The sequence below is a fragment of the Acanthaster planci genome, linkage group LG06, assembly GCF_054643075.1.
Source record: "Acanthaster planci isolate LZ-2023a linkage group LG06, COTS_SCS, whole genome shotgun sequence".
Taxonomy (NCBI): domain Eukaryota; kingdom Metazoa; phylum Echinodermata; class Asteroidea; order Valvatida; family Acanthasteridae; genus Acanthaster; species Acanthaster planci.
In genome coordinates, this window is record NC_141782.1 from 3878057 (window position 1) to 3891036 (window position 12980).

Consider the following 12980-nt stretch of genomic DNA (forward strand, 5'->3'; position numbering starts at 1 on the left):
AAACTTTCTCTAATAGTCTGTGCATAGTCTTTGCTGAAAATATAGATTTTACAGTGTGCTTGAAATGTGACAGTTCAGGAGCAAGGTATTAACCCAGCGAACGTCGTGAAGGCTTGACACTTAAATAAATTGTGACAATGATATCAGGGGAAGTGGAGGGGTAGGCCAATTGTCCTGTCTTGTCAACCCTAACTAAGCACTAAGCTGGGTTATTTTGGACTCTCTCATGCTGGAATCTGCCCCCCCTGAACTCTGTTACCCCGTACTCTGTTACCCCATGCCCAATTTTTTTTCAAACGTGGCATGCATGGCAAGGCACTACATCTCAGTACAAAGGTGAAGTTTGAACTCAATCTGAGGTGTGGTTTTGTTGTGGCCATTTGAAGTTCAAGGCCACTTGTGTGCCAGCGCATCTGCATTTAGCACAGCAGTGGAAAAGTGTACATTTCTGCCATTGGTTCGATTTTCACAAAAGCGGTGTCAAAATGACCTTTATGATTTACTAAAGGAATTTCTAAAGGCTTGGGTCATGAGGGGGAAAAAACACTGCTTTGATATATTGGATCAAAAGTGAAGGGAGGCGGATTCCGGAGGGGACAGAAACTGACATCTAATGTAAAATCAGTCTCTCAAATATTCACTTGGGAACTCTCTTTCCCCAAAGTGCCGCAGAATGTTGCAGTGTGCTTTCTGTTCCCATGTTGCAGTATGCCATGGCTTCCTATCTTCAGACCTGTATTTCAACCTAACATCTACCTCGAGCGGGGTAGTCACAACCAACACTCAGCCCTCAGTCCGTGGGGAAGGGGATGGGAGTACCAGGGCCATCTCCACCCATCCAGGCAATGGTTACGTAGACATTGGTAAGTTGCTCCCGTTACATTTCAACATCACATCTCCAGTAATGTTCTTGCCACCTGTAATTTGCCAGTTTTCCCCTATTTAGTTATTTATTGATTCTATTTATAAATGTAAGCATGCTATGTTTTTATAATTTGATTAAGTTAATTATAAATCTTTGTCTCAGCATTATTTTTTTCCTTTTTTGCCTTAGCCATTCCTCTCTCTGGTAATGTTGTCGTAATTTTTCCCCCATTCTACTTCCTTCTGAAGATTTTCTCAGTTATTGCCTCTCCCATCGCAAACCCTGATCAGAACTGTGGTTGAAATGCCATAGTTGTTTATTTAGGTAACATTTCCAAGGTTTATACAGCTTGAATCCTTGCCAGCCATGCTAAAATGCAAAAAGATGCAACAGGCACGGAAGCATGGGCAGTCAACGGCAGCATAACTGCCAACTCTTAGGCAAAAGAAGATAGCTACATCATGAAAACAATGTCACTATTGGACCTTGTGTTGATGGGGGCCTCAGAGCTCTTTGACCTTGGGACAGATGACCTGTTGGATCTGACTACAGTACTTTGACTTCTTACGTTGTTAGTTTGTGAAAGTTCGTACCGGTCAGGGTTAGGGTTCCACAATGCCTCAATTAAAGTTGTCATCAAGAACTGATAAACTGAGGTAGTTAAGGTTTTGTGCTTAATTGCAGGTGACTTTAGCGGTCACTGCTTGAGCAGTCCATCCATGTGTTCATCAGGTGTGACACTCTCTGTCATGGTCAAGCTGATTGACATGGATAACCTCTTGGACTCTACCACCAACCCAGACGGAGTTGGCTACATCCTCAGGTAAATTACAGTAATAAAACATAAACAACATGCATTCCTGGAGGACTTATTCAGTATGTTATCTGTTTAAGTGCACTGCACAATACAGAAAAACTGACCTGCTGGGCTGAAGGCATATGAAGGCACCCTAAGCAGCCCCAAACAGCCCATACCTGACCATGGAGCATAGCCAGAGATTAGTAGTGTTGATTTTGTAGAAGGAGGAAAACTGGAGAACCCGTAGAAAAACCCTCATGTCCACAGAGCAAACTCTAGGGAGAGGCAATTGCAAGTGCTTCACGCACTTGCCACCTGTTCCACCCGTCACATGGCAAACACCAAAAGTAACTTGAAGATGTGAGGAATGGACCCAGAGAGTCCAGGAAAGAGGCAGCAAAGGAACCTCTCTCGGTGAATAATACTTTTGCGTCGACGTTAGTGGTGACGCTGTCCTTTGAAACACTGAAACAATCTGGCAGTTTGGAAGAATGGAGCTTGTTTTCAGAGACTCACAGCATAAGGTGTGCCGCTCTGTGGGTAGTGCATCTGGACATTGCTTAGATTGCAGGTTCAACTTCCAGTCCAGCCAGTTCCTTACTTCATTGTTATCATATTTGTATAGATTTCTCTCATTTTGCCTACAGTTTGTATGGGTGGCCAAGTTTGCCTAAAAATCACCCTTCGGTTGTTTTTCAATTTTACTTCAAATATGTCTAGAGTGTACATTTGTCCCCATTAATTTTTAGAGAGGCTTGTAGTTTTATTTAGTATTTAGTAGTACACTATTATTTTGCTGTGTTTTGATAGCTACGTGGGATTTTGTAATGCTGTGTAAATTATTCTTTTAGTTTTGTACCGACAGCTGAGAGTTTTAGCAGCCACTTGTAGGAAAAACACGACTGTGAGGTCAAAAGAGCAGACCCAGTAGTTGAGAGAACTATGAGAATAAAATGAGTCAGATTACAAGCATCATCTAGTAGCTCTATGCCTGTCTTTGGAAGCAACCCTGCACTCTCTATCGTTTGTCACTTTTAATCAACTAGGCAGCCTGAGGATTTAAACCCCTGACCCTGTGTTCAGAAGTTATTAATAATCACTAGGCCTCCGTGCTTCTCAGTGTTGTGGGATTGATTTCTTGTTTCTTTCAGCTCGGGTGCCCAAACTGATCTCTCCACGGGCTTTGCCATCTACGCTGACAACACAACCATCACCTTTGAGGCCGATGATGGCCTCCAGCAGTGGCGGTCTCAGGTGGACTACAGCCTGTCTGAGAACTGGACCAGCATTGCCATGTCTTGGGACTCTGTGTATGGTATCACGACATTCATCGATGGAGAGTCCCAGATGGAAATAGGTTGGCTCTCTTTCTGCTGCGTCTTTACATCAAGCTTGTGTACAATTTTCTTTTTTACAAAGTAATTGTCTGTACTCGCCTGAAAACTGTAAACTTATCCATCCAACATATCAATCATTACTCAGTATAGAATGGTAGAATTCTATGTCTCAGGGATTTTTATATTTGTTGTGACGTGCCTTAATGAGATTCATGTTAAAGAGAAACTTACTGATTTAGCCCAGTCCTCACAGATTAGGCATGGTTTTTGAGTATGATGGAAGATTAGAAGGACCGGGGAACCTGCGTTGCAAATATGAGTCAGTAGGCTGGACCTGCATGCGTATTATATACAGTGAACGCACTACTAACTGTGTACCAGGGGAGACTGGGAGACTTTCCAAAGGACTAGGAACATGTAGAATTTCAAGAGGCTTCTTTTTAATACCCTCATTTACAGTCTTTTGTAGCTGGCCATGTCGAGTATATATCAAAAATTGGGACAGGTGTCACCATTATTTTGAACATGACAGCAACTGCTTTTTTTGTCTACCCTGAATGAGGGAAACCTACGGTGTTTAACAGCATTCGTTTTACCTTTTAGTAGCTGCACCGCCTACTGTGGTTGTCCCTGTAAGTTCCAATGACACCGCCAACACCACTGGCCCCACCCCTAGTGTGGCCCCGCCCACTCCCCGGCCCGATTCCCACACCAGCCTCCATCTGGGCAAAAGGAATGACGAGGGCACAGGCTACCTGCGGGCCGAGTTTGCTGACTTGGCCGTGTGGTTCTATCGTATGGACGCTGAGGATCCCAATGTTGGTCGAAGGGTCACGGGTCGGGAATGCCCAGAGATAGGTCAGCGAGTATTAGTGTTGGGTATTGTTCGCACTGAGTGCTGAGCATCTTTTGTAGAAAAGAGTCACAGATATTGCTGATCGAGTCCCTCACGAGTCCTTACAATTCCTCATCAGTAACCTTACTAGTTTGTAACAAGTCATCTGGTCTCTTGTCTAGTCGCAAACTATCAAGAAAGAACAGAAGTGTTTCCTTATTTCCCACGTTCAGTTATTTGTGACCAAACTTGAAAATGACTTTTGAGTCTGATACTGGACTACGACTCTACTCATGTTTCAGCTTTCCGTTAATAGGAATACAACTATTTCAATTCTTCCGTGCGGTACATGTACATTCATTGCAGAACAGTATGATATTGAATCAGTGAACTTACTGGCAATGACAGTAGGTAGAGAGACTAGTAGATAGTGAGGTAATAAATGAATGGAGATTTAAGAAGATGTTTAATAGCTGAAGAGTGAAGCTCAATGTTGTACCCATTCTGTTGACTTCAGTTGAAATATAAAGTTTAGAAATTTCTATATTTTCATTTGATGTTTTTTCTTTTCCTTTTTTTTCAAAATCTGCAAAAACACAACAGATTCAAGCATAAATTTGTAGTAAAAACGGTCTTTTTTATTCATCATGCTTGCCTTTGATGACAGTTTTTTCTTACTTTGATCAGTTGTGACAACCAATCATGCTGAGCTGGATAGATACTCAGTGTGGACAGGAACCATTGAATGCGATGCTACTCACAAAGTGGACTGTATCAATGACTTAGATGAGCTGTTTGAAGTGGTAGGTCATTATCTCAGAGATCACCCATGCCCACACTCAATTTCTCTTTAATGAGCTGTCTGAAGTGGTAGGGCATTATCTCACAGATCACCCATGCCCACACTCAATTTCTCTTTAATGAGCTGTTTGAAGTGGTAGGTCATTATCTCACAGATCACCCATGCCCACACTCAATTTCTCTTTAATGAGCTGTTTGAAGTGGTTGGGCATTATCTCACAGATCACCCATGCCCTCACTCAATTTCTCTTTAATGAGCTGTCTGAAGTGGTAGGGCATTATCTCACAGATCACCCATGCCCACACTCAATTTCTCTTTAATGAGCTGTCTGAAGTGGTAGGTCATTATCTCACAGATCACCCATGCCCACACTCAATTTCTCTTTAATGAACCGTCTGAAGTGGTAGGGCATTCTCATCCAGATCACCATTCCCCACTCTCAACTTCCACCCAACCTCACCAAAGCCGTTCTTATCTACCTATTTGGCCATTTCACTGAACTCAGTCTAGTCGTAAAGTTCTTCCTGTTTCTCCTGTTTTCAATACAGCATAATTCACCCATTATTATGATGATTATTATTATACCATACTTATATAGCGCTCTAATCCAAAAAGGCTCAAGGCGCTTTACAATATAAAACAATAAAAGTAACACCTATATTAACATGTTAAGAGTACAATTACAATGATACAGGCAAAACTGTGGTGCCAAAAACAACACTTTCCATAATTTCACCTTATCTGTCTCATACTGTTAGTCTGACAGAGCTGTGCAAAGCTTCTATAATTTGTCTTGTTTGTGTTTCAGACAGTTGGAAAAGATAAGTTTCACAAGGTTACATCTCAAGAACCACAAGTTTTCCAAATGTCCAAGACACACTGAAAAAATGGTTTCATCAATGTTTCTTTGACAACGTCACTTGTTATGACTTGTGCTACAATGTCACTTGGTAGGTGACATGTGCGATCTACAGGTGCCTCTTACTCTAACTTCTTACTTGAACCTGTGCAGATTTACCAGGAGGACGGAATCAGTGACTACCTGTATGCTAGGGTCATCCAGCTGCTGAAGAACTACACAGCAACAGAGAAGTACTTGACCAAGGACGAGATAGAGATGATGGCATTCATGGTTGATAAGGTGATCCATCGGGAGCTGCCTCCAGCGATGAATGTCAGCGATGCACAGGTGGATCTAGAGGTGGGTCTTAACCCTCTGAATTGCTTTCGACGAGATTGAGATGAAAGCTGGCATTGTTCATGAAAGCTGCTGTGGCAGTAGACAGTGTTATACCTCTGCCTTGAATACTGTATTTTTATTGGCCTGGAATGATCGGATCACCGGTCAGTAACTTTCACTCGGAAAATTGTTAATAGTAAAATGCAGTTGGAACAGCGAACTGGCGTAGTGCAACACAAACAGAATCTTGACCTGCTTGAGGCGGAATGACTTAATATTGTCAAACGGGCGGTTCATCAATTGTTCTTCATTATTTACATATGAATCCACACAAACAAAAGATGAAGCTGGAAGCCTCGTGGAGTATCTCACTGTTATTCTCAGTCACACAATTCCAACTTAAATCACATATGCCACCGATGATGGCCTTTTCCCATGATGCATTGCACAAAATGGCCTCTCTGGTATCTTTGCGGTAGCACGTAATATTATCAATCGGTCTTATTTTATAAATTTGTTCTCCAGGCTAGAAGAGGTAGACAACTGCAGATTTGTTCCCATTCTTTTTTCCAGAACATCTTAGAGTTGTCAAGTAATCTTCTGTCCGTGGATAGAAAGCGACGCTGGATCAGCATTCAGCAGGTAAGGTCTAACACATCGGGCATTGTCACAGGGTGAAAAGTAACGATGCTCTCCGTGGCTTGAGTCAAGTTCAGTCTGAGCATGCACGAGACATTTAGCCAAACCAGCTGTAAGTTGGAGAAATATGACTTCATTAATAGAGACATATCCCTTGAGTGGAAGCTGATGAAGAAATATAGTACTTATGCTTGCTCAACCTTTAAAGAGCACCGTCTCACCGCTAATTTAGAGGGGAAATCTGCCACCCCTTCAGATGTTGGTTATCCTATTTTCTTAAATTTGTTATGTGTGTAAAGACCTCCATATATTTATGTCGGCAGCAAAGTCACATTCTAAATAAGGGCTTCTTTGTTGCTGTTATTCCTAATTCACACCACAGTTCTTGCAATACCACTGTCCCTTCTGCACAGTCAATTGCATAACTTCAACATAGTTTTCAAAACTTCAGCTTTTGTGAAAATGCAGTGATTGATTTCATTCAGATTGGTTTCAAAACGTGTTTGGCATTACCAAAACTCAGGAATGTTTTGTCTAACAAAATAATGTGCTATGATAGCAGTAATTATGTGGATAATGTATTAGGGTGAAGGTCGTCAGAGATTTTATTTTATGTAAAATGCATCCCGCTCATTAAGTATTCTGCAGCGATTTCTTCGTTCATATTTCTTGAGATGTTTCTTATTGAGTTTTTTCCTGACGACTTTTATTCACAGAGTCAGGGTGGTGTCACAAAGATGATGAAAGACCTCGAGAACTACAGCATGAAGATGGCTGATCTGCTGGTCACACCTGATGGCCAACCTAACGATGATGTCACCATGACTGTAGTATCCAGTAACATTGGTAAATTACCGAGCAGGCTGGGTTGACTTTCAACCCCCCATATAAACACACTGCCTCTCCATACGTCACACATTTGAGCAAATATCTCCTAATAACCCAGAGTATCCATGATGCATGGTCTGAAGGTGTGCAACCTGTTCCTGGATATGCCAGTGAAGACCTGGTAAAGATTTAGAAAAACCAGTAACATTTATTGGGGTAACTAATCAAGATTTTAGAGATATACACTGCTGAGCAGTCTCCTCATGTCTCATTAATGACGTTGTAGCATTGCTCTGCGACACTGTCCTAGAGGTTTGAAACGGCAGTGATATGATTGGATGTGGTTTCACTTTTGACGGTAAGTCAGTAAGCACAATTCAAAAACGTTGACTTCAGTGAGCACATTTAAGGTTGACAATGTGAACAGAAAACCTTCCGTAATGAACAGTGTCTTCCTAAAACGGCATCACAATAGTAGTGTTGGAAAGCTTTAGAAATTTCAAATTTCCAAATAGGGCATTTTGCAACAAAACTAACCAATAAGGGATATCAAGTAGTTTTCACACATTAAACAAGAGCAGAAATTTGTACTAAATATAAAATAAAGTTCAAGTCGTAGGCTTTTAACCCCAAGTGAGCTTTTTCAATTCAGTCGGACATAGCAACCACCTCCTCATTGCCAGCATGCATTGAGAACATGTCTATAGAAAAAGTTTACCTGTCTCAGACAAATGGACATTTTGCCGGAATAAGGTGCCCAATTTACATTAAATTAGTGTCAAAATGATTGTAAGACATTACATGAAACATACACAAATAAAAAAGCCTGTCCCCGGCTCTGCTAGGATTGAATTAAACGGGGAGCAGTAAACTCCCTCATCGTGGCTTATCACACTCTTGTCTTCTTTGCAGTGCTTCACATCGAGCGGTTTGACATTGGTGCTTTGGACCCAGACAACGGCCTGCTGTTTCCTCAGTATTCAGATCCTGATCTCCAGCCTATTAACCAATCCTGGAATCAGCCCTCTGACACCATCCAACTGCCCAAGAACTTCTTTGATTTCACAACGGAGAGTAAGCAATCCCGTCACCTTTGATTTAAGTGGCCTTTGCTTGATTGAATTAATATTGAAAATGTTATAAATTTTGCCCCTGTGATGTCTGCCTGCAAGAAAATGTTATGAACAAATAAATCATCCTGTTGTTAGCAAGGAATCTGTCGATTAATATTCCAAAGAGCATTCTTAAACATATCAATTTTGTAATCCGTAATTTAATTGACCATTTACTGTTCTTATCTTCGGAAGATTGAACAATAAATGAAAACGCTTGTTATTTGATTAGATAATGTGGTTTTTCAGTGCAACAGCTATAGCTGTCAAGGATTCTGTCATTGTAATCATTGTCATCAATATTCTCCTGATCTTCGTCTAGTGCATTGTCATCTTCACTTTCATTATCAACATAATCAGTGTTATCAATTTCATTTTATTACTAATTTCATTATCATTCAAAGCAAGTTAAACGTCTCTCACAGGAACCATTTTTATCCTGTACATGTGATTCTTCAAAGACTAAGCCCAAAACTGATATATCCAATCCACCTTGCCTAAAAAGCTAGCTTAGCAAGCACTAGTAAAAGTGATCATGTTATTATCATTATTAATTTATGGTAATGACACCGAGGATTCTTTAAAAGTGCCCTCGGCACTGTAGCTCACAAGCCTGAAGAAACCTTTAGAGCAGGGACAATGAGAAGCAGAACAGTTTTAGAGGTGGGAGGAAAACCCCAGAGGAATATTCTGGGTACAACCCACGAAATCAGGTAGGGACTGAAAACCTAATCCACATGTAGACTGGGTGAGGATTCGAACCTGGACCACAGAGGTGGAAGGCGAGGAAAGATCCTCTACGCCAACCCGACTCCCTCATGTGCAACAAAGTGTGAACCTCTTAAGGAAGTCTCATGTCAAAACATCCCATCTCTGTCTTTTCCAATTTGCTAGAGACTGGAGGTGGCACATTAGTGGGCCTGGTCTTCAACAGTATCACTGAATTTATGCCTGTGGAAACAACAGAGCCGTAAGTCCAACCTGCCGCTGTACCTTGCATCTTTCATCTCTAGGGTCCTCTTCTTAACTCAATCATTGGTGTACCCTAGGATATCAGGTGAAATGAAAGACTGTTGTGAAGATTGTGGGTTAACCTTCATGATGTCTATTTACAGTGTCCATGACTGACTCATTCATTCAAGATGATATCTTGTAACCACCCCGTTCCATTGTTAGGAGCATACATATTTAATACATCATAAGGCTGGCATGGAAGGAATCTTTATCCAAATCCAATTATGCTGAATTGAGCGATTGGAATAGCAAATATTCATCCTAAAAAAGTAGTCCACCATCTACCTAGACATACCCCCTCACTTGCTAGGTAGAGACAGGCTGACAGAAAAAATGTCAATACACGGCATGGTGCACTGGGGAAAAACTGTATATTTCGACAGAAATCTGTTGAACATGCTCAGCGCGTGCTGCACTTACAGTGAATTCCCACTAATGAATTTCCACCAAAGAAGGCTATTCCTATGTGGAAACACACTTTTTGTTCCTGCACAGAGCAAATAAACGGAGCAGGTTGGTTTGACCTAGAGTCGTAACTTATGTGAAAAGAGTCGCACGTGATTGGTCACTGTGAGTTGAATTCATTTCTTTACAGAGATCTACGAGAAAGGGCAGAAACCAGAGTCATAAAGCTGACCAGTCGTGTAGTGTCACTGACTGTGGAACCCCCCCTCAGGAAGAACCTGTACAATCCTGTTGAAATCACATTGAGCAACGTCAAGGTCAGTATCTCTCATCCTTTCCCAACCAATTTGTCTGCATATTACTCTCCCTAGCCTACCACCTTTGGCTTTTGCCTGCACCAGCAATGTAGACCTCTAATTATAGACTATACATGCATAGAACACTCTGTGTGTATAACACTGCAGTGCTGTAATCTTGTTGAGAGGAAACATATGCTTGGAGGTGCATGTTGGAAGTGCCCATCTTGTAATTTTGATGTGTCTGTTAATGGTATTTTCCTATTTGTGAAAATCAAGGTGCCTCTTTTAAAAAAAAAGTTTTAAAACAAAAAAGCACATTTTACATCAATGAATACAAAAGACCAATGCAGTCAAACAATCCTGAAGGCTTGTAGAAGTTGAGTAGCAGTGTGTGGCTGGTTGGACCAGTCGCAGGCTGGTTACTCTGTGAGTTTATGTGCAAGGTGATGAGCAGCTAAATACTGGACTGATCTTGGCAGAATGTCCCTGTCAGTTGTTGAGTTGGCATTTGAGTCATAATTCTTGTAAGGATCAGGCGGGAGATTTGGAGTTTTGTATGAGTTTCATATTTTCAGTTTTTAAATTTTATTTGCAGGCAAGGGAGAATAACATGGAGCCCATCTGTGCTTTCTGGGACTTTGACATGGAGTAAGTATTACTAAACTGCCTGGTATTCTGTAAACCTGGTTGCCAAAATTGCATTAAAAGGAAAAAGCTAAATTTTGAATCTACTACAATAAACTCCCAATAACTCAAAGTTGGTTAAATCAAACTCCGCTTATCTCAAAGACATTTTTCAATCCCGCCCAAAGAATAGGCTTTTATGTACAAAATACCTCCGTAACTAGAAATGGCCACACCACTACACCCACTTAACTCGAAGTTTTTTAAGGGCCAATCCAAAAAGACCACCGCCAAATTACTGACACTGCGTGGAAAAAGAATGTGGAGACTTTAATGATGAGTCATTTCCGCAAGCCTCACCTCGTCTGTTTGCGTGAGGACACGAGCGTGCTTGCTGCCAGCGCCATTATAATTGACTCGTTGCGATCACAAGGTCAACAAATCTTGGCTTTCAAGCAATTCTGATTGCCATCGTGGCCCAAATGTAGCCCGCACGCTTGATCTCTAGTTGTTGATTCTTTACGGTGACCATGTGACTGCACAGAAGGATGCTTAGTTCATGCTGTGGCTAAAGCTTGGCTGCCGCTGCCTGCCTAATTGTAGCCCTTGTGCGCTGTCCACATACTGACTGATGTGTGTTCCTGGTGCCGTGTTGGAAATGCTGTTTTGCATTGCCAAATTTCACTCAAATTTTTTTTAAGGAAAGGTAAGGGAATGAAAAGGCAAACAAAAGCACACAAAATTTATTTTTTACACTCGAACGTTTTGAAATACAAAATGGTGCGCCCTCAAGTAGTTGAAAAGGAATGATCATGTGGCCAAACAGGAAAACCCCGGGCCTTTCTGGCCTCAGCCCAGTGAGCAAGCACAGGGCTGTGCCCTTTACACCGCGGTGTGTGCCGAATGGGAGAACTGTCACAAAAAAGTCCACGGTTTCGGTGGTTTATGTTTTATTTATCAGTAGAATAGAAAATTTTATGTGAAAAACAAACAGGAAATCTCTGCAAACTAATGATTTTAGAAGAAATTTATTCTTGGATATAAGGAAATAACCTCTCATAATGTCTTCAACAGCCACCGCTGGGGAAAGTAGGTTACTTGTGCACTGTGCGTGTATGCGTTGTCGTGCAGCAAATTTAAGAGCAACCATGCAGCACATGTGCATCTGACAATACAAAAATGAACTACTAAGAACACTTTCCAATAATGTATCTTCAGACACATCATTGGAAGTGGCCTTCTTTCATTGCTTTCTTCAAAATGACAGCTAGCCCCATAACCATTTCTTAATCAAGTATGCTTTTCTTTAATAATTTCATTAGTTACCATATTAGCGGCTGTAAATTTAGTGACCGTATCAGCGGCTGCAAATTTAGGACCCTATCTTTAAACACAAAGGTCTTTTCTTAACCCACTGAGTAATCTGTCCACCTTTGTCACTTAGAAACACAATCAATGGAGGCTGGAGCACCGATGGTTGTCAAGTCCATTCCAGCAATATCACACATACGGTGTGTTATTGCTATCATCTGACTAACTTTGGAACGCTCATGAAGCCCATTGAGGTTGAGGTGAGTTGAGTTCAGCTACTGAAAGGAGTGACCTGGGTCTTCACTGTTTGAAATATCTTAACATTCTAGCAGTACGCTTGGTTCATTGCATGACATGCTGAACTTACCTAAGAATCGTGCCACTTCACTCTGCAAGCATGCTTGCTTTGGGTGGTCAGGAAACATTGCTCTTAACAAACATTCTAGTTTCCACGGTGAAGCTTAGGGAAAACATATGACCATGGATCAAACCAAGAGCTCACTGAAAATGAATTTCTGTGTTTGTTTCATACCTGCCAACTGTTCCAATGTTGGAGTTTAAAAGGTCTAAAAATGAGAGCTTTCTGATGTCCAGAATAAAAAAGTCCTTATAAAAGAGGATGCTATTTGCAGAAAGAAGAGAGCTCTACTTGCTTTGTCAAAATGGCAGTCTAGTTGCTACCTCAGACATGTATACACATGTACATGTAAACAGCTTCTCTGGCAGAGCTGCTTGTTTTGCCATGGACTCCTAAAATGGGTGTCCACCTTCTGACTTTTCAATGTTGGCAGTGCGTTGTTCGAAAATTAACAGAAATCTAATTTCACTTCAGAATATCCCCCTCTCTGATAAACAGTTTCCATCCAACCCCGTTGCCTGTGCAAAACCTTATATCTATGCCCCATGCTTGTAAAACCCCATTTGCTATGG

At 41.4% G+C, this 12980-nt stretch overlaps 1 protein-coding gene across 5 annotated transcripts in view; it reads left to right on the top strand.

Annotated features, from left to right (window-relative positions):
- The window catches only part of LOC110986089 (uncharacterized), a 58200-nt gene that overhangs the window by 35139 nt on the left and 10081 nt on the right, over positions 1–12980 (top strand). For 4 of the 5 annotated variants that reach the window (XM_087138104.1, XM_087138103.1, XM_022247708.2 and 1 more), the window contains 13 exons: positions 708–863; positions 1550–1688; positions 2816–3021; positions 3605–3859; positions 4524–4639; positions 5651–5839; positions 6392–6460; positions 7174–7303; positions 8198–8359; positions 9292–9367; positions 10007–10133; positions 10711–10763; positions 12184–12310. In XM_087138104.1, the coding sequence (XP_086994230.1) occupies positions 708–863; positions 1550–1688; positions 2816–3021; positions 3605–3859; positions 4524–4639; positions 5651–5839; positions 6392–6460; positions 7174–7303; positions 8198–8359; positions 9292–9367; positions 10007–10133; positions 10711–10763; positions 12184–12310 (1805 nt within the window). The remainder of the gene's footprint in view (positions 1–707; positions 864–1549; positions 1689–2815; positions 3022–3604; positions 3860–4523; positions 4640–5650; positions 5840–6391; positions 6461–7173; positions 7304–8197; positions 8360–9291; positions 9368–10006; positions 10134–10710; positions 10764–12183; positions 12311–12980) is intronic. The other variant, XM_087138105.1, reaches the window with a different exon arrangement.